This window comes from Ambystoma mexicanum, chromosome 12, assembly GCF_040938575.1.
Source record: "Ambystoma mexicanum isolate Mex_15411 chromosome 12, UKY_AmexF1_1, whole genome shotgun sequence".
NCBI classification, from domain to species: Eukaryota; Metazoa; Chordata; class Amphibia; order Caudata; family Ambystomatidae; genus Ambystoma; species Ambystoma mexicanum.
Genome location: NC_090936.1, coordinates 2771831 through 2794120, shown reverse-complemented (window position 1 = coordinate 2794120; position 22290 = coordinate 2771831). Strand labels below are relative to the sequence as shown.

Below are 22290 nucleotides of genomic sequence, written 5' to 3'. Positions count from 1 at the left end.
GCAATGGGAAGTGACATGACAGGAACTGAATGTATCCTAAAGGGAAATATGCACATTGTCTTTTCAACTGAACAAGTGCACATTGCATATAAACATTTGCCAAATCAAAAGATTGTCCTGTATTGTTGCTGGCTAAAAATAAAAGGTGAGCAGCTTTTATGTCCAAGAATCTGAAACAAAACATGCCCCAAAGAGCAGATTACAATATAAGATATTTTACAGCTGTGTGATAGCAATTTGTCTGGTCTTGTGGCTAAGTGTCTGGTCTAATTCTATTCAGTTTTGCAAACTCAAGTCTATATTTGCCTTTCAGATCTTGTTGCATTGTATTCAAATGAGAATGTCAAAGTATTCGGCAACAGCCGAATAGCAAGTAACTATTCGGCAGGAGCCGAATAGCTTTTTTCAGCCGGAATTCGGCCGAATACTTACTTTAAGCCGAAGTCCTGTACACCCCTACTTCCATCGACTCTTATTCTGAATAGATTTTGTAATCTTAGATAGACGCTGAAATTCTCCAAGTCCCATCTGTGCCGCGAAGTGCACATTCCCACGCGTGTGCTTAGGTGTCACTTTCTGGCCATCAGTTACATTTCAATGTTCCCATTGGGAAAATACTGACCCGAGCCCTGGTCAACGCCCGCCTCCAGTGTATCTATAGCAGTAGGTTTGCCTTACGCGTTTCTGCTTTAACATGGCAGCTCCAAGTCTTTAATTCACTGTAAATATTCTTACCCAACAAGCGTAAAGTACAGAGAAAACCTTTTGAAAACCTTGCAAAAACAATTACATGTTTTGTTATAAACTTCCTAGCAATGTTATGTATGGTTTTGTAAAAATGTTTATAGCGCAAGCTACAGAAATTCAGAACTACAAAAAAGAAGACACTAACATATCAGACCTTGTCAACATTTTAAACGAAATTAATAAAACAAACTATGCTTTCAATTGCCGTCCAGTCATCACTGGAAATATTCAGGCTGGAGTTACCCTTTCACACTTATGTTGGCCAAACACAATCCTTCCACATCATTTCTCACAATAAAAAAAAGTAAGCAAGTATAACATAACACATGTTCATTAAGAAAAAAAAGAAACGAAAAATCTGATGTTAGTCCCACGTACATCTACAAGCTTCTCATCACAATCAGTGTGATGTCATATGAAGTAGGAGCATGCCTGATATAGTGCAGCAACCTTTGCCCCCCACAGGAATAGGAGGGGAGTTCCGCTTCCAATTGCCAGAGCCCTCGTCGTCTCCACACTAGACTACTGTAATGCACTACTATACGGCACCTCTGAATAAAACCTGAATAAAACTACAAATAACACAGAACAACGCCCTCAGGGCTGCACTGGGCCTTGGTAAGTGCCATCACATTGTGGATGCCAAAAGAGCCGCTCACTGGCTCCCGGTCAAAGAGAGTTCAATTCAAGATCCTGCCGAAAGATGCACCCCTAGACCTTGCACAAAAACTTGAGACTTAACCCGGTGAGGGCCCAAAGATCTGCATAGAGTCGCAGTCTCACCAAAACCAGATTCAACCCTAAAAGGGCAGGGGGTTCCACTTTACCAGTTCCCGCTGCGACCCTCGAGAACAATCTCCCTTTACCCCTGCGGGATAAACCGTCCTTCCACCTGTTCAGGAAACTACTTAAAACCCATCTTTTCAACTATCGACTTTTCCTCGTCCCTGTACCACCGACACACATTGCAATTGTATCGGTCTAGCACTCTACCTAGCGCCTAAAGGCCCATGGGCGATGCGCGTTTCATAAATGCTAAAGTAAATACAAAATACATGAATTAATGCCCGCAATTCTGTTAGGGATGGTGGCCGGGGCAGGTGGGGGGGCGGGGGCCATCACTCTCCCTTTTATTCAAGTACAGCTAGCTAAAAAAAAACAATGAATCTTGCAGAAATGCCGCCTTTGCTAGGCCAATTGACATTTTGAATTGTTACCTTTCAAATCCACAACAGTCTCCTCCTCAAAAATACATTTAAAAACTGAAATAGAACATTCACCTATAGGGAACCGCCCCAGAGTACATGTTACAGGTAAACCATTGGGTAAACACGAGCAATGGGGAAATGGGTACACAATTTATTATGTCTAAACAAAAAGTTTTTGAAAAAAGAAATTCGGCTGGTGATACAGCATTGCTTTTAGTCAGAATGATTTATAAGAAACGTGGAAACTTACGGCTGAGTGAAGTCGTGCGTAATAAAATCAGAACTCTTGAACAGCAGGAAGATGTCACTCGGGGAGGTGCATTTCAGGGAGCTGTTCATTGCAATCCAGTAAGCATCCTAAATGAGAGGGAGAATGTCAATTGCAACACACCAGTAATTAGTATTTATTGACAAAGTAGAAGCAGCAATCAAGAGATTTCAGCTCACAGCACAGGGCCCCACTGGACTTCGACAAAAAATAATGAGTCTAGCAAGTGGAGGTATCCACGCACTAAGTGTTCTCCAGCCGACCGTCCATCAGCCAGAGACTTAAAGGGGTCTGGTTGCAGCTCAGGGCAGAAGTGGCGTTCCTTAGGAACAGCTTCACGATCATTGGCTGCAAAAGCAGTGGTCGAAGTGTACGAAAAGCAGTAGTGGAGCTATGTTCCCTGCTCCCTGCACCCACTCCCCAAAAACCCCATCACCACGTCCCCTCCCACACACAATACACCTCCCAAACACTTGCTCCTGCTGTTTAAGGGAACGTTCAGTGCAGTGCACTGAAAGTGCAAGTTTCTACTACTTCCTACGCTCCCGCTCATTTCGACCACTGCTGCAAAGGCCCTGAATGCATGTACGCACAGGGGTCCCATCGGACAAAAAACTAACTAGCATTTGCCAGAAGCACTCCTCGAAAGAGACCAAGTCAGGACGAGTCATGGATCAGAAAGGACACCAAAACAAAAACGTTTCGATTTTATTCTGTACAGGATGGGGGAACTAAATAAAAAAAATCAAGCAATGGATCTCCAATTCAGGTTTACTTTCCTGACCAACCTTTATCAGAATCCCTGGTTATGCATATTTTCCCAGCCACCCTGTACCCTATTTGTGGAAGTGTCTCAGAGCCCCTCCCCAAAGTCTCATATAGGGCCTTGGCACAGCCCATTTCTGGCAACGGCACTAGCTCTTTCATTACAACCTCTCTGGGCGTTTCCCACACAGCACTTGGTGTAAGGCACAAGAGTCTTTTGTTGCAGGTATTGCCATAGATTTTTAGAACCAGCCCTGAACGGGGCTTCTGAGGGGCCAACCTAGTCAATGAGTGTTAGGTAAGATTTTCATATCTATGATAAAGCTTCCTGACTTGTGTCAGCCTCAGAACCTTTTGTTTTGACTAGGTAACTATTTTACCTTGTCCCTAGGTGAAGGGGAATCTTTTTCGCCTCTCACCTGGTCATTTACTCTGTTTATGGGTGACCTTTTTATGTCTCTCCATAGTGTATGGTTGGAGTTATAGTTTCCTATAACTTTTGGGCTTAGGCTGGGTTGCCCCTTTGGTCTTGCCTGTACTTGGGTGAACTACTGTTCCCAAAGAGGAATTTTAAAAATCGGTACAACGTCCTTTCATCGCGGGATGTTTTTTTGCTGCGTTTTTTACAGCGAATGTTTTTTTCTCAAAAAAACCCATCACTTTTTTAGAAAATCAGGGGGTGGGGGGGGAAGGGGTTAACCCCCCCCCCCCAAAAAAAGCAAAATATTCGATGGGTTTTTTCGTTACAAAAAAAAAAAAATCACGGTAAAAAACCCAGCAAAAAAACATCCCGCGATGAAATGACATGGAACCTTTAAATCACCCTTTACATTTTATAAAGTGAACGAGCACACCCCACCTTATTTGGAGTGCTGGGTTGGTACAACATATCACCTCGATTACTTACCTGTAGCATTTGTGTTTCGATTGCAAGTTTACTTGAATGGCTGGTGGCCGTGGTTTTACCTTAGTGACTTTAGTCGTATTACTCGCAAGCTATTAATCAGCCTCAGTAATACACAGAAGAGACACAATTTCTCTAAAATGATGAGCTCCTTTTTTCACCATTTCCTGTTTGCTTGTAGTTTGAGGTCTTGCCCTACGATTCTAGGTGGGAACAACCTCAGTGGGCATTTTGTCTTTGGCGGGAATCCTTTATATTCCCTGCCAAGGCTCCAGAGTGCCTGAGAAGGCAGGAGGGTAGGGAGGTGTCCAAAACTCTGCAGCCTTTGTCTTTCACCTTGCCCGAAAGGAGCCCAGCCTCAATGGGGGGCTGGCTGTCCTCATTGGACAGCCAGACTGCCCCTTTCTGTAAAATGCTGGGAGAGAGTGCAACAATTGTGCTGTAGTTCCTGTTAAATACTCCGAACCTGGAAGCTGCTGACTAGTCGACCACTGGAGCTGAAACCGAAGAGGAAGATGAAAAGACGGCTGTAGCGGTTTCCAGTGACCAGAGAGCCTGCTGTGTAATCAGAACCTGCTGTAACCCTTCCTTACAAATCGACCTGGGGGTCCCGAAAATGACGAGCTAGAGCCTGGCGAGATCCACTAGACTCACGAAGACCTGCATTTTGAGCCATTCCACACCGTGCTGCAACCTAGTGGGGCTGCAATACCCCCCAATACCCTTGGACCTCAAGCCATCGTGCAGTGCATGGTCTTCCGAATCAAGCTGAAACCTTGGTGACCTCCTCCTGGCTCTCCAGATAAACGATTTAAGTCCTTGAAGTACCCTCACCAGAGTGCTGGCCCAGAACAGAGACGAGAATCCGGCCAGTGATATTCAGTCTTCTCCCAGCTCCTTAAAAGTGCACCAAAACCACAGCGCCGCATCCACCCATGAAGAAACTCTTGCCTGGAGCCTTCCCCGTTGATCCCTGCTGCAAAATCCCTTCCAGTGTCCTTCAGTCTTCATGACAAGGAATTCATCAACCAGGTTTTTGGCTTCAGATCCTGAAGTCTTCCTGCTGCAAACTCTTCTTCCGTGCTGAGGTACTGTGTTGGCTGGGGTATTAACTTACCTTAAGCCTGTGCAATTTCTATATAGCTTTGGGGAGTTTGTAGTGATTGGGTGTCGTCTCATCCAGTTCACCCATACTCAATCTAGGTAACGCGAGGTAAGCAGTAAGGCAGACTTCAGGCGTTATGGGGGGGGGGGGTGTGTAAAAACTGCCATCACACAAATATAAGGCAGACACCCAACTTTACCAGTCCTGCCTGATCAGGTAGGTAGGTAGGCCTAGTACCTCAAAGTTTCAGGGAAGTACCAGAGAGTAGGGTAGGAAATCTAAACACAAGCTCTGGTAAAGCCACAAAGTTGTAGAAAAAAAGAAGATTTAGTTGAATGTAGTTTTTGGATTCAAAAGGTTACCATTTATTTTTGAGGTACTTTGGCTCCCACCACGCTAGTGGCACCTATAGGGCAGTGGACTGCAACAGTTTGTCTCTCCAGAGGTTTTGTACTACAAATCCCATTTCTCCTAGCCATCATAATCAATGGCGGGCTAGGGAAGTAGGTAAGGAAATCATGGGAGTCTTAGTCCACATCTGGAGAGACAAAGGCTGCAGACCCGTGCCCTAGGGCATGAAGTTGGGGTCTAGGGGGAATCCTTTCTAGAGCTAGACCAATCACAGTCAAGCAAGCAAGTGGTGTTGCGTTCATATAATCCTATCAGGAGGGGACAAGCAAAGTACAGCGCCCCTGGGGTACGCAGTCGCTGAAGACACTTGCTTCTGCCGGTGCTCCAGTCAATGGAGGTCCAGGAGTTGCAGGTGAAGTGGCTAAAGATGGTGCTGGGATTCGGTCTGGCTGCACGGCAGTTCCAATACCCGATCTGGGACGGTTCCGACAGATTCACAACTAGACAGGCCAAACACCTCAGGACACAACCACACCACAGCAAGTGGCACTATGTGAAGAGTCCTCCAGGACATGGCAGAAGCAAAGAACACTCGGTTTTAAGGTCAGCGAGCAGGAATCTTGGCGGCTGTAAAGATTCAGCTCTAGGAAAGACCCTCTTATTCCAGGTTAGCAGCAACAGCAGGAGAGATGATCCAAGGTCACTAGTGGATCGCCTGCAGCACCCCAAGCTTGAGCTCAGAAGGGCGAAAGGTGCAGCAAACTGGCATTGACAGAGGATGTGCAGCCCACATGATGGTCCAGGGACACTTCAGGCATCCTCTGATGGTGGGCTTCTGGTGCAGGGATCCTGGCTGGTCCGACCAGTCCAAGAATTGACAGACTGGTGAGGGTCTTCTGGGAGCGCAGCAGAGCTTCACCGGGCGATGGCTGTGGCGTGTCCATAGCAACAGACCTCCAGGCCTTCAGCACAGGCTACTCATTTTTGAGGTCTTAGCTCAAGTTGACAACTACAAGAACAGCTGCAAGACTGGCAGGGGGCTGCCCAAACCCACCAATGGCAAAAACCTGCACCATTCAAATAGATAAGAATTGTCCAATCATTCATGCACAGTAGAATCCCACATCTGCCCTGCAATACAGCTGCTCGGATATGGACGTTGCTTGGGACCAGACAGTCCCAACCTCCAGTTCCGCCAGGTCACATGGACAAAGCATTTTTCCTGAGAAATCAAACTAAATCCAGTGAACGTTTCTACTCTGTATGGCTTTTCTCAACTGGTGAGGGCAGGAAAAAAAGCCAAAGAACAAAGCTTAAACCTATATGCTAACCCATAATGGCAGTTTGGGGTGTAACTTTACTATTTTTTTTTTAAAGATTATGCACCGGAGTGGACAGGAAAAAGGGGTAAAACATGTTCCACTGCCATCAGCCTGTACTGGGCACATGGGTAAAAGGGATACAAAGTAGACTGCAGCATATTACTGTAGGGTGAGGCGTGCTACATAAAAAACTAGACCGTAAACACGAATGGGGACATAGCTCCCCTACACTGATAACCTGTGGGCTGACCAGTGCCCCTAAAATAAAGGAGTTGATCAAGGGAAGCAAAGCTAAAAAGGCTTTACTTGGCTCCAAAGTTAGGTTGTCAATGGAAGAAAAAAATTCCTTAACAATGGTCTTTACAGCCGTTTCTCATGCCCCATTGCTGGAAAATATCCTTGAGTTGGGCTTCTCAGGAGTTTCCTTTCAAGCCTTGGAGTCTTCAGCTCCCAGTACCATCTGGGTTATTAAGAGTTGCATTGTCTTATCAGCCGGTAAAGTCTCAGGAGGAGGGCAGAAGCGGGGAGTTGCAAAGACGGTCTTACATAGGAAGTGCACCGTCAGGGTACTCTCGCCACCCTCCTTGAGGGTCTGAAGCTGGCCTGTTGATCACTTCCCTGCCCTTTCTTTATTCACCTATTTGTGTGCTGAAGAGACGGTACCTGGAATGCCCCTCTTGACCCCCATAAGCAGGACAGCCCAAAAAGCTAGAAATGCAAGATGACAGTCACTGATTGGACAGCCCCCAGGAGGACCAGTGACATCCACATATGCAAACGGATATTCTCTCAGATAACCATTCAAACCTTATCCTGCAGACTTCTTCCTGGATACAGGTGTCTCATTGATCATTTATGGAGGTGCCTCACTGGACCTGATCGACTAATGACAAATAACTAACTGTGCTAACGTCATTAGAGACACCACAACATAGTAATATTAACCATGCAGCAAACTCGCATCCCTGCACAAAGTTATGCGAACACACACAAAGAACAAGCTTACAGAGTTCTATAGTTAGAGGACGGATACATACACATACGGTCGAAAGCCTTTATTATTTTCTCTCATTAGCCAAATGCAGAAACGCAGAAACACAAGAAAGGAAGAGATGCAGGCTTAGCTTGCAGACGCTTATTGCAACTAACCACATGGAACTACAGGATCGTATAAGGAACCTGGAGGGACCACGTCTTTCTAACCCGTAAGGAAACTAATACAATATAGACACAGAAATCATAGCCTAACCACAGTAGAATTACATGAAGGCACAGGCCGCAGGACAAAAGGCGAAGAAAAGCAGAATTAGGCTGCACAAAGCACCAGGCCAGGGCCTGCATCCAAAGTCAGAGACAAGCAGAACATTCCTAAACTCCAGACACAGGAACCACCAGCAAAATAGCAGAATAAATCATCACTAGTTACAGACCAGAAAGCTCAATTTTGCGGTTTTCACCCATGTGGTGCAGCCGAGCCGCACAATGGCCATTTGCTTATGGCGGGGAGAGGAGAAGTTCCTCGCGAACCAGACACAAAGTGATACATGTGTTTTACAATGTTGCAACCCGGCAGGCACTCTCAAAGGAAAAGTGGTAATTCTGATGGCAACAGTGGGAACACAGCCTTTCTCATCACATTGAGAAGGTGCATGGTGCGCTGAGAACTGAGCTGGGTGCCAGGCCTGGGGAGATCTGCTCCAGCCAATCAGGGAACACAAATCCAGGGGTGGATGGCAAAGGGCAAGGACCAATGGCAATCCTGCAACCCTGCAACAATTTAATAGATAGTTTCTGAGGGAAGGCTCAGGCAAACCCACCTGAGATGTAAGGGCCAGTCAGATAACCCCCATAAGGGTCAGGTATAGCTAATGCCACCCCAGCCACCCAATCAGGTGGGCTTGTAGGTTTTTGGGGGAAGAGCCCCGATTTGTGAGGTCAGACTTCAACAAAAGCCCCCGATATGGGATCTGGAGCTGTGATTGCTGGAGAATTCTATTTTTCCGGTATGATCCCTGTCTGTTATGGAAAATAAAGGACAATTCTAACTTGCTCTTGGCCGAGTCCTCCGTCTGTATACCGGGGGGAGGGTTTGTTGGGCCTTGGGTGCTCTGGACAGTGAATGGTTAGTGTAAACCCCCGGTCCCCTCTGGTATGCCTAGCCAACACAGTGCCTTTTTCTTTCCTTCAAGCCCCGCCCTCCATGACATTCCTGCTTCCTACACACTGCGCCTTCTTCCCTACTCTAGGCTCCAGCGGCGCACCAGGGGCAAAACCTGGCTCTATGTCTTCACCCCTCTGCACACCCTTTTCGCTCCTCGAGCATCATCCTCCTCCAGACTACGTTCCCTTGCCACCTCTTTCGGACACCACCTTTACCTTAGATCCTTGTCACCACTCCTCCCAAGACACTTCCAGCTCCTTCACCCGATGTCCCCTTCCCACCTCCTCCTCAGGGCAACCTTCACGCAGCTCCTTCAGAACCGCTCCTTAATTCCAGACTTCCCTTCTTGAAGCTTCCCAACCTCTTACTCCAGTTTTTCCTCCTCAATCTCTGCCTCCTCGGAAACCACCACAACACCTTCCTTCTTCCGGTCTTCCCCACACTCCTCCCACCCCCACTCCTCAAAAGTGCATCTGTGGGCTTTTGTAGCCCTGTAGACCCCATCCCATGTGCTGAGCTCCCTGTGGGAGCATGTACCTGTGTCTTGGAAATAGCAGGGGTTTGGGATTGGTTGGTTGTAATGATCCCAGCTGAGAATATTGAATCAAGAGCATTCAGCGTATAGCTATTTTACAAACAACAAAAAAGACAATTTCTCCTTTTTAAATGCGTCACAAAATGTTTTAAATGATGCAAAAAAGGTGCAAACCGTGGCATTTGATCCATCTGCCACCTGTAATGAACAGTCTCATCAACAAATCTGTGCCGATTTCTAACATGCAGGGTCAGCCGCATCAGTGGCGTAAAGCTCCACACATCACTTACATGAAAGGCACAATAAGGGTATTCGAAACTGAATTATTTAAGTACAGTAGCTACCTGTACTTGCTGCAGCTTCTCTCTGGGCAGGAGACCTGATTGTCTGGCAGAGAAGCAAACACAGCATACTTTGTTATGCCTCTCAATGTCAAACTACTTTGCCTTCTGGCAGGGACTAGTGGAGCAGGTCATTCTAACTTGGTTTGGGTTGTTTCTACGAGGGCCTTCAGTAGATTAGCTACGTGGAGCGGTGCCAGGGTGGATTCAAGTTAGACAGTATGACTATGTGGTTGTTCAGCAGAGCACGATATGACGGGGTCAGAGGCTTTCACCCCGTGTGGGAGAGCGTGGGGGGAGAGAGCAAAAGACCCCTCATAGCCTTGGGCATGAGGACTACCAGGTTATTTAGCAGAGCCAGTGTGTCAACTTCCGGGGCACCGGTGGTCCAGGGATGAGTATCGGTTTCTAAACCATCAATCAACCCCACACCTCTAGTACACCAGAAGGGATCCGAACAGATTGGAATACAAGTAAATTATAAGACCTCCTTGTCCAATTTCAGAGAAGGACCATGGGGGCAGAACCACAATGTACTTGGTGCTCGACAGCTTTGAGGCGGTACTAGGGCGCTTCGCAGCCTGTGAGACAGTAAGTGGCGGAAGACAGCTGTGGGTACCAGCTGGCAGGCACTTCGCAAAGCAAGACTGGACAGACGTATGCAGGCTGTCAGGCACACCGTCTCGGGACCAAGAATCGCTGTCTCTGTGCTGGTTGGTGGATCTGGAATGCTGGTCTAGGAGTCTTGGACGGCTCTGGTGACTTTGACGTGAAAACAGTCAGCAGTGCAGCCGGATGCGGTTCGAGGACTCCACGGTCTCGAAATTGTTCTTAAAAAGGTGGACGCTGGATGATGCTTGTGCGGCACTCCTCCTAGCATCTTTGCAGGGCTTATGTCCTTTTAAGGCGGACGGGCCAATGCTAAGGAGGGTGTTAGCAGGCAACAGCCTTTTTCTTTGTCCAGAGACTCTGCAGCACTTCCCACCTAGGAAGCTTGCTGTCAGAAGCTAGCAGGGCACACTGTGTGCTGGCCCGGTACCAGTCCTGGAGCTGCTGGACGGGTCCTCTGGTATATCCCTCTGTTCCCTGGGAGATGTTTAGGAGAGGGATCTTGCTTTCCTCTTGGAACTCCTGGCCTTCCTTCACTGGCGGAAGATGTAAGGTAGACGGCCCTTTAGCTTGAGTCCAAATGAGTCCTTCTTACTCCTTGCAAAGTCTTCAGATGATCTGATTAGTGAGAGGTTCAGCCCTTTTTTAAAGCCAAATGGGCCCCAGCGATTGGTGTAGGCTAAACCCACCTTAATGAACCAATCCTGGGTCCCCACTAACAATCTTCAGTGATGCTTCAGGTCAGAATCGGAGTGCTTGGCAACAGACGGGGGAAGGATGACAACATATACTTCTAAGTCCCACCCATCTTCCAGTCTGCTGTACATCAAAAGGGTCTACCTAATTAACTGAGCCCTATGCGGCGCTTGGTCACAACATGGGCCTCCTTTGTAGTAGGGGGTTGCAGGCAGACTTTCCATCTCCTACAATTCACATACTTCCCTGCTGTGAAAGGAGCGATTCCAGGCAGGTCATTCACTGCCCTTTCATACCAAGGCGGCGTGTGCGTACCAAGTTGACACATTGCATTACAAAGAGGTGCCTGCGTTTGGTCTCCATTGTCACTCCCTACACCCAGGCCTTCTTCAGTATTCGCTGCCACCGGCAAGGTTTCACAACGGAGATGCAAATCCATGGGGCCTTGAAATTCTAATCTGACTGCCCATGGCAAAAGGCTATTGATGTACCCACGGCTGTCAGGTCTCAGCTACACATGACAGGGGAGTTTGGCGCTGGTAAGCAGTGTCCTGCCAGAGTACATGACTATTTTTCTGCTGTGCGGTAAGCGTGGAAAATGTGCGCGGGAATAGCCCCACCATTAATTCTTTTTAAAACAAACAAAAAAGCCCTGGCGAGCGCACTTTTCCCGTGCGGATGGTTGAATTCCTCAAAGCCAGTCACACAACAGAGGTGGGGTGATGGAGCTTGAGGGCTCCTATGTGCAAAGTTGAATAATATGGTGTTAGGTAACATTTCACTTACTGCTGTTTTACCTAATTTGTGGACCCCCTACTTTTTGCTTTTGTTTCAGCCTCCGGACCTTCTGCCGGTGAAGCACAGCATTCAGCTGCGCTCCATTGGGCTTTCACTCATCATTATGGGAAACTGACTTCTACTTCTGACAGTCAATACTGGGAAACACTGTTTCCCTTAGTATTATGACTTTTTTGGCAACTGCAATTCAGTCTGCAAAAGCTGGTGAATGCATGTCACGGGTATAGGTACCCAGGAAGTGGGCTGGGACTGTCTGGTCCCAATCCACACTCCTGGTGCCAGGATGTCTGGTGTGCATGAGAGCTGCCATGGTCCCCGATTGGACCAGTGCTAGCATACATGAGGGGGGCAGATCCCCTCATTGGCCAGCTGGGGTGCGAGAACTCACTGGACTCTGCGATATGCGGAGGGGCTCATAGGGCAGACCACAGATCACCCGGAGGCCCGAATCGACCTCTACACGGAGCCAAATATCCAGAGAAGAAGATCCAAGGACTGTCCGAAACCACACAGAGAAGGTTTGGCACCCTGAGCCCGCTGTTGTCTCAGTAGAGCCCTGCTTTGAGCTTGATCTCTGAAGACCTGCAAAGGTGCTTCAATCCTTAGGTCCCACCACTGAACATCTCCTTGGTGCCCTGCAAACAAGCCTTCTCAGAAGTGTCCCTAGGCCCTCCAGTGGACTGACCAGTTTGTCCCTTGGCACCTGTGCTGGAGCGCTGCTACACCAAGTTTCAACTCGAGCTTTGAGAGAACCCTAGTGCGCATTGTAAGGCACCTTCTTGCCAAATCTCGTCATCCCTAGTGCTTTGGGCCGCGAGAGAGGGAGGAGGGGGCGTTAGTCTGCGAGACTTGGATGCTCTTGCGTCCCTGTGCAACAGCGGGGGTCGCTGCTGTTGATTTTCCCGCCTTTCTTCAAGCGTCCGGAGACCAGCTGCATCAGTGTAATCTTCGTCCTGCATTCGAACGGTACAGCTCCCGATGTGAATCGGACCCGCATCCGCACCCGCAGTATCTGTGCACTTTGAAGTGTAACCAAAGAGGGTATTCCGTAGTCCAGGTGACCTTCCAACCTGCCAAGTTTGAACCCGGAGTGAGGTAAGGGCGATGAGTAGTCACTGGCCCCTAGTTCATACAGTACATTTTTACGCAAGAAGAATCCCTTGTGGTCCTGGTCTGGACTTGGGTGGCTCTTGCTTCCTATTGTCGTCCACAAGTTGGGACAGCCTTGTTCTCCGTAGCAGACCCACCTCGGACCCTTGGAACCTAATTTTCCATACTCCCGTGTCCTCTTCTAACTTTTCCTTCCCATTGAAGTTTGTCCCTTGTGAGCATTATGCAGCAACAAGCTCATTTACGCTCAAACATAACATTGTGCACAAAGCTCCAATCTTCGTAGGACTGGACTTGTTCAAGGCATGGTCTAGTAAAAATTGTTATTGTCCCTACGGGTCGGCCATGTTTTTTTAAGCCTAAGTGGCTCGATTTTAGAAAACTTTCCTATGGACCTTACCCTAGTTTTCGTCCATTAAACGCACGTCAAAACAAGCACCAGGGAGCCACCATTTTCTGATAATCCTATCTTTTCCCCGATCGCCCTGGCTGACCTGCTTTTGCGGCACTAAATCAATTCCCCCGCCCCTGAGCCCATCATCAGCAGACTCGTACCGCCCATTTCCCAACGCCAAAGCACGTCTCGTGTCAACATTCGCTGCGCTTCAGCTAATGACGTGTCGCCATGGAAATGGCAGGACGCCTCTTTCCTCAATAAGTATAAACAGACCGTTTCACAACACACAGCAGCAGATTTTCGATTCCATTCCTCTCTGTGTTACTTTGAGTATTCTGTGACTCGTTTCAGTGCTCTGGTCAGCTACCTTCGCCGCTTGTAGCCCGTGTGAACAGATACCAGTACCACCGCTATAAATTATTTTAGTTTGTTTAACACACAATGGCTACAATAATGCCCTACATGTACGAGCCCGAGTATACCGAGGAGGAACTACTGGAAAGGAAAGCACGCGAAAACGATGGGGATTCGGACAGCAGTTGGCAGGACGAATCAACAGATGAAGAGCCTGGGCCTAGTCGAATGGACAGCGTCTCCACCTGGTGCACATGCAATCGGTGCGAGCTAATGCCAACTGAGGACGAGAACTGCTGCTGCCGAGAAAACTCGGGATGCCTGGCCTACATTTCGGAAGGCGAGCCACGACCGCAATGCATCACCGAGCTGCCAGACTTCAGGGCAGCCTGCCTCACACGGGCCGTGCTGAGAATAATGATGGTGCTTATGCACAAACTTTGAGCAACTGTTAGTCCTCGTAATCCGAGTAACGAGTAAGTATACTCTGCTTGTCATGCCACTCCTATTTCATGTTCTTCTACTATATCCAAAATTACAACTACATATCATTGTAACGCATGTAAGTCGTTCAATAGTGTGCATTGTCTAGATAGCATTTGTCCGTGTAAAATGCCATTAGTTACAAGAATTGTCATTGACAACAAACGTTTATTAAACTTATCTTGGTCATTTAAAAACAGTTTGTTTCATTCCTTTTCACAGGTGGTACAGGCTGGTGGCCTATCGTTCCTTTACATGGTGGCTTCACGGGAGGCTTGGACACCGCGTTCGAAGAGTGATACCCGCCTGTGCCGTTCGTGCCATTAGAGAAACGTTCCTGAGTGACAGCGGTCAGTACAGGGGATTTTCTCTCGCTGTGCTGCAAACTGACCTGTATAATCTTTAAAGTCTTGTATTTTTGTGTCATGAAAATAAGATACAAAATAAAACACCACATATATTTTAACAAGGTTGTCTCAATTTTTTAAATGAATCAAGTGTGTCTCCATTCAAGGATGGACGTCAGACATCTGTGCTCCGAATGGGTGAAGGTCTGGTCGCTGTGAAGCAGGGTGGTCACTATCAATCTAAGCTAACATAACATATTCTCGATAATGCATGCACTAAATAACACTTGTTCAAAGTCTTTCAGTAGGTTATGTCTCTATAAAAGTCACACATATATCTATACTAACAATTACCATTGGATTATACAGGCCTTAGGGTCTTGACCACTATAATACACCGGTTGAAGTGTGGGTCTGTGCTCACAAGAATCTCCGGTATGTGGCATTTACTATCATTGATATAAAGGCGATATACTATATATTGATATAAAGGCGGTTCGCGCCGGTGGATGCGCGCTGGCATGGGGGGCTGTCAGGGGCGCGAAAGGCCAAGGTGCCAAACTACATGTACACTTCAAAAGGTGTCCCACGCCCAGGGGCCATTCTTCACATGGTCTCCTCAGACCCCGTGTCTCCAGGCAGGCCTCCCCTGAGGCAGGCCGCCCTCCTGCAATCCACATAAGTTTGTCTCCATTCTGCAGTCTTCCTGTGCCTTATCTGCACGCCCCAGGCCCATCCATCCCACCCCCCTGTATCAAAGGCGGTTCGCGCCGGTGGATGCCTGCTGGCATGTACACTTCAAAAGGTGTCCCACGCCCAGGGGCCATCGGTCACATGGCCTCCTCAGACCCCGTGTCTCCTGCCAGGCCTCCCCTTGAAGCAGGCCGCCCCCCTAAGACCACGACATGCATACGTTCACAAACACACCCCTGTTTCTAATACTTTATAAACCACTTGATATGTCTCATGAGAACATCTTTGTGCTTTGCAAGTCAACTCCTGAATGTGTTACCTGGCAACCACTGAGATCTACGCTAATCTGCTCGTCGTCGTGCTATCCGTGAACTTCTGTGACCGCTTAGAGCAAACCCATCAGTGTGCTACCCGTGGCCACCCACCTATTCTCCTGCAACATGCTGCTCTGTTTGCTGAACCCAACTGTTTGTTGGTCAAGGTAAGTCCATGTATCCTAGTCATATTTCGCAGATTTTTTAATTTCTATCTATTTAAGAGTTGAGTACACAATAGTGCTAGGTTCATTGGTCTCATTGCTATTGACTTGAGTTTCCATTGCTATGCTATCAATAGATCTATTTATTTTCATCTGTGTCTATTGTCATCGAATTGCACCCTTCGGGGGTCCAGTCTATAATGTAAGCATGTTTCCTTCTTGTGCAATACAGAACATCCAAGGGATGAGTCACATGTTCAGTTTTTAGTCACATCATTTATACATGTCTGCAACTTATGCAAATACTAAGCCGCACATAATGAACTGGTATACTTCCTGCGACCAAAACAAACCTTGCATTGATCATTGAATGAATCATTTACTTTTGTATCAAATCTTTATTCTTGAAGATTGTATAATAATGTCGATATTTACTTTTCAGATTTATCAACAATGTCTCCCTGTTCGATTAGCGGTTGCCCTTCGAAGACCCATGCGAAATCTGAAGGCACTACAATGCATGTATTCCCGAAAACTGTTGATCGAATAAGAGAATGGGTCAGACATTGTGGATATCCACTGGATGAGCTGGAAAGTAGAGTCCAACAAGTCTTACAGGACAAGAGGGGTGATCGATACCGCATCTGCAGCCGGCACTTTTCCTTGGACATGTACACAACTTCTTGACTATCCCTTCAATCTGAAGCAAGAACATTCTACATCCTTGACCTGGTCGCAGTTATCAACCACTTCTAGCGCGTATCAGGTAATCTTACTTGGCTAATCCGCTACATACTTGTTTTATGCATGTCAAGTAATAGTTTTATTCTATTGTGTAATTACTTTACCGAATGTTTGGTTACTGCTTTCCAATTTATATACACCTTAGTTATCATCCACTGGTGTTTATTTTCAGTTCTAATTAGTGTTATCCATACTAATGCAAGTACTGTCTTTCAGGGAGATGTTGAAGCGTCCGCCACATCTACAACATTTCTAGATGTTCTTCAACAGCAGGAGGTATGGATACTGACAGCTCCATCAAGCGTCATCATCAGAGCTGGAATTTTTGTCGTTTGATTGTTCTACACAATGTTTCATTCGTGGTTAGCCGTTGATATGTACCTGTGCTGTCGACCCCAGGTGTGTGTTATGTTTTCACAATTGTAATCCTCACTAATGCAAGTACTATGTTTCAGGCAGTTGATGGAGCGTCAACCCCTGCACTTGATGCAGAGCCTGACATTCAAGTATACGAATCGGCGCAACAGCTTTCGGAAGTGCGCACTACATTTGCAACATCCATAGATATTCTTCAGCAGCACGAGGTATGGATAATGACAGCTCCATCATTTGGAGGTATGGATACTGACAGCTCCATCGAGCGTCATCATCAGAGCTGGATTTTTTGTTGTTTGATTGTTCTACAGTTCTTCAACAGCAGGAGGTATGGATACTGACAGCTCCATCGAGCGTCATCATCAGAGCTGGATTTTTTGTTGTTTGATTGTTCTACACAATGTTTCATTCGTGGTTAGCCGTTGATATGTACCTGTGCTGTCGACCCCAGGTGTGTGTTATGTTTTCACAATTGTAATCCTCACTAATGCAAGTACTATGTTTCAGGCAGTTGATGGAGCGTCAACCCCTGCACTTGATGCAGAGCCTGATATTCAAGTATACGAATCGGCGCAACAGCTTTCGGAAGTGCGCACTACATTTGCAACATCCATAGATATTCTTCAGCAGCACGAGGTATGGATAATGACAGCTCCATCATGCGTGATCATATAACGTGATTCCATTTGCTATACTTTCTTCCCTATTAACGCAAGTGCTGTGTTTCAGGGAGACGACGAAGCTTCCACCACAATCACAACATCTCATTCAGATGATGCAGATGTAAAGGAATCGTTGAAATAAGTCGCTGAAATGTGATCATATTTGGATTTTCCTTGATTCTTTTGGACAATGCACCATTTGTGGTTATCTCTTTATATGTACCTGTGCCGTCGACCCCAAGTGTGTGTTGCGTTTCCAATATTGAAAAGCATACTAATGCAGGTAGTGTGTTTCAGGGAGATGCGGATGCCTCCTCTCCAATACAACCATTCATGGCAGTCCATGCAGAGCCAGAGGTATTACTGGTCGAATACTTGTCGTTTGATTGTTGCACACAATGTTTAAATCGTGTTTGGCTATTGAGATGTACCTGTGTGTTCGTCCTCACGTGTGTTTTATGCTAAAGTACTATGTTTCAGGGAGACGATGGAGCCTCATTCCGTACTGTCTATGCGGATAGAGAAAATATAGTCGTTGCAGCGCAAGAGGAAGGGAGGACATGCGGAAACGAATCGGAGCTACAGCGTGCAGATGTTGAAGGTCGAGTCAAAAAAATTGCAAAGAAAAAAAAACAAAAAAAGGTTACAAACAGTTCATAACTTTAAAAAAATGTTTGTGCTGGGGACTATTTTATGTTTTTTTCCAGTCAATTCTACTACACTCCATCTTATGTTTAAACTGAACATCCCTTTTCCAATCTCTCCTCCAGTTACCAGTGGGTGTCAGAACTATACACACAAAGACAGTGAAGCGAATGAGAGATGTGGCTTGCCAGACCGTGTACACTATGGAGGAACTATTAATTGAGGTGAGCCATGTTCAGGCTCGAGATGCTCATGTCCAATGGCCAGAACATGAATTAACTGTGTTTGGAGACTACAGCAAAGTTGCATTGGACCATAGCTACAGTGCGACCGCACCACCACAAGAAGATGTCATTGAATGTATTGAAGATAGCTCTGAAGTAGTTGCATATCAATTCACACAATCTACACCCGCCAAAAATTTGCCACCCAAAAACCTGTCGACATTGTTGTGTTCTCCCATCAATGTTGAAGTAATAGATGTCGAAATGACAGAGAATGAACCAGCCGCAGCATCCATAGACGCATCAGAACTTGATATCAGCGATATTACTTTCCAATGTGTTGAAATCTCCACAACGTCACAGGCCGAAACAACGTTGACGCAGGATGACAGTCTAATGAAAGAGAGCAAATACATTGTATTCAACAGTTGTTTGATGGAAATTATAAATATGCTGAAATGTGTGCATTCCATTAGAGGGAAAGTATGTGGGAAGCCATTGATTAATGTGATTCGTCAAATAAAAGGCAGTAACGTCAAAATAAATGCCGCCTGTAGATTAAATCATAGGTTCTCATGGTCTGCACAACCGATGCTGGGGAAACTGCCAGCAGGCAATCTACTGTGTGCAGCTGCATCACTTTTTAGTGGCTCCAGTTTTAGAAAGTTAGAGTCTTTCTTTCAGTTTGTGGGACTCCATTTCATTTCTAAAGCGCTGTACTACATATACCAACGTGATTATCTGTTTCCGGCCATTAGTGATGCTTGGAAAATTGAACAATTGTCTCTAGCAAGTACATTCGAAGGCAAACGATTCAGGCTATCCGGCGATGGACAGTGCGACAGCCCTGGATTTTCTGCCAAGTACTGCACCTACCACTTTCGGGACATGGATAGTAAGAAAATTGTGAGTTCGATGGTCGTGCAGGTAACACAATGTACATCGTCAGTGGCCATGGAGAAACTAGGTTTTATAAAATCAGTGGAATATCTACAATCGAGGGGAATGCACATCGACCTCATAGCCACGGACAGACACGTTTCAATTGCCAAGACAATGAGAGAGCAGTTACCACATATTAAACATCAATTTGACGAATGGCATCTTGCTAAATCAATCAATAAGAAAATCTCGGCTGCAGGGAAAAAAAAAAAGGTTTTGAAAGTATTTTGCAGTGGTCACATTCTATCACCAACCATCTTTGGTGGAGCTCAAAAACTTGTGAGGGGTGAGTGGAAATACTACTTGAAAAATGGCGGTCACTGATGCACCACTGTACCAACGTTCACCGCTGGACAGCAAATGAACATTTCCACCAATGTGAACATGGCCCTTTGTCCCCAGAGGAGGCACGGAAGAAGAAGTGGTTGATCTTCACCGACACACAAAGCCATTGAGAAGATTGTTTTCGACAAAACTCTATCAAGAGATTTGAGAGGACTGACAGAATTCTGTCACACAGGAGATTTGGAGGTGTTCCACAATATGTGCCTCAAAAGTACAGGCCAAAGCGCTTGCATTTTAGCTTTCGGGGCATGAAACATCGCACTCTACTAGCGGTCTTGGCCCATAACAGCAATGTCGGACGTAAACAATCTAGGACTAGGGGTAAAGTAAGGATGCCTCGCTACACTAAGGTGTTTTCAAAACGAAGTAAGCAATGGGTGATCAAACCAGTCTATGATGAAATGCAGTTCGACTTTGTGAAAGGCCTTATTGTTGCTGTGTTAGAGAAGCACAGATATGGAATTTTGGACGTTTCTGTGCAGAGCAGTGATCCATTGCCACCGAACATTGCGACTGTGCCATGCCCACCCGAAGCACAGCTGATTGTGAAGTACAAATCCCGGTTTAAATAATTGCAATACGATTGTCTTTTTGTAAATAAATGTTATTGTACAGTGTACCTGTAAACCTAACACCTACCTTCACCATCATGGGTGGCGAACAAGCTGGGTGTCGTCTTTGAATTCTCTCTATTCACCTCACATATGTGTATGTATATATTTTTCTCATGTCTCATCTCATGTAAATGTAAATGCTGCGCACTGTTAACGGAGGGGAGGCTTGCGTATTGCAAATAATAAAACAAACAAACAAACAATAAATCTCACTTTTAACTCAACTCCTGTGGTACTTTATACTTTCCCTGACCTTCCGCCAAAAATTAAATGTCTCAATTTGGGCTGCAAAGCTCGCAGACAACGGGGACAAAATTGGGCCATTTAGAACGCGCCAGCCAAGCGGGCCGTGGCATTTGGGAGAGAAGCCAGTTCGCATTTGCACATTGAGGCGCACTACATAGACGGATTCTAAACTTCAAGATCTCACAGATGCCTATACTACGTGATGTTGCAAATAAAGAATGCGAAGGACAGTGCCCAGATGAGGCCCACAAGTCGCACTGGAAGTATAAGGGTCTATTGTTTTTTGACCTTGAGACAGGGACCATGCCGAAAGAACTACATTTGAAGGGAGTGCGCAATAACGTAAGAGACGATAAGGCAGAAAATTCAGAAACTAGACCGAGTTTCATTTTAGGTCAGTATACGAAAAATCGTTGTCAAGAGCACGGTCCGTTTTACAGACTGCATTACGAAGAGACACAATGGAAATTTCAAATATAATGTAAGTAAATCTTTACACGCTTTTATACCGGAATGAAGATTTAATGAATGGATGCATGAATAAATGAATGAATGAATGAATGAATGAAGAGCTAGGAAAAGCAAGTAAAACTGTTCGTAGTGGGCACATGGGCATGCAGGTCCACTGGTCTCACCGATCTCGGTCCTTCGCCCAGCCACTTTTCCCTGCACTGCCTACCTGCACTACGGTACTATCTGTATCCTTCAGCCCCTTCTCCCGGCATTTACCTTGCACTTGCCACCAGCTGGCCCTATTATTTAATTTGTATTCAACTAACCATGTACAGCCCTTCCCCATGCGCGATCAGAAAGACACCTGGCCTAGTAGGATCGTTGTCTGTCTGCCCTTGTTCCCCACCTGCCTCGTCACGCCTAGAAACACTTGAGTATAGGCGCGTTACAAATGCCATATCATATATCATATCATTCCTCACGCATGTAGACTAACTGTCGTTTATCATTGTGTGTTGGACTCGATTTATCTTGCTACTTTTCGCATTGATTTTAGAGACGAACATACTCCATTGAACTATCCTTGCAAGCAAATAGTTTCTGATCGGCCGTAAAAAATAAAATGAGTAATATTAATGAAGTTTGGCTAGCGAGACTAATTATAATTTTTTTGTTTTCATAACAGGTATTTGATCCCATTCTGCCACTGCCATCTGTTTGAGACACCGGCGGATGGATTCTTCAGCAGACACCTGCAGCTTTGTGTCAACAACTGGAGCACGATCACCATATTATGGGACGATCGTCAAGGGCCCACATGCCCTTACGCTGTACTAGTGGCTAGAAGCAACATAACCTTTAGGCTGGACTAGTGCCTAGTTGATGGAACAGCCTTGCGGTTCACCGTGCTTCCAAAGTGATTCTTTTTACGAAAATGAACACCCTGTGTACCATAAAGGAACAACGCGTGACTCAAGATGAAACGGAACAGTTATTGCGGATACAGATAAAAGAAAATAAATGGCTTCCGGAGTTCATATGGCAATTGCTGAACATTCTCTAAACATTTAATGTCAAATAAATGTATTTTACCAAATGTACCGTGTTGCTGTCTCATTTTAAAGTACAGTTTCATATTCCGAATTGTGGCGCGCTGTGTTGTGAGTTGATCTGTGTTTTTCCGGGTTCTGTGTGGAGTCGCGCAGAAGACGACTGGGCGCGTTTGCCTACGCAGCACAGTAACGTCACGGGGAGAGGCGGGGAATATGAATGTTTTGATAATGTCAGGCTCAGGGGCGGGGGAATTGATTTAGTGCCGAAAAAGCAGGTCAGCCAGGGCGATCGTGGAAAAGATAGGATTACCAGAAA

At 46.2% G+C, this 22290-nt stretch overlaps 1 protein-coding gene across 1 annotated transcript in view; it reads right to left on the bottom strand.

Moving 5' to 3' along the window:
- The window catches only part of CDC123 (cell division cycle 123), a 219538-nt gene that overhangs the window by 137007 nt on the left and 60241 nt on the right, over window positions 1-22290 (bottom strand). Inside the window, exon 6 of the mRNA XM_069627790.1 lies at window positions 2206-2312. Within this exon, the coding sequence (XP_069483891.1) occupies window positions 2206-2312 (107 nt within the window). The remainder of the gene's footprint in view (window positions 1-2205; window positions 2313-22290) is intronic.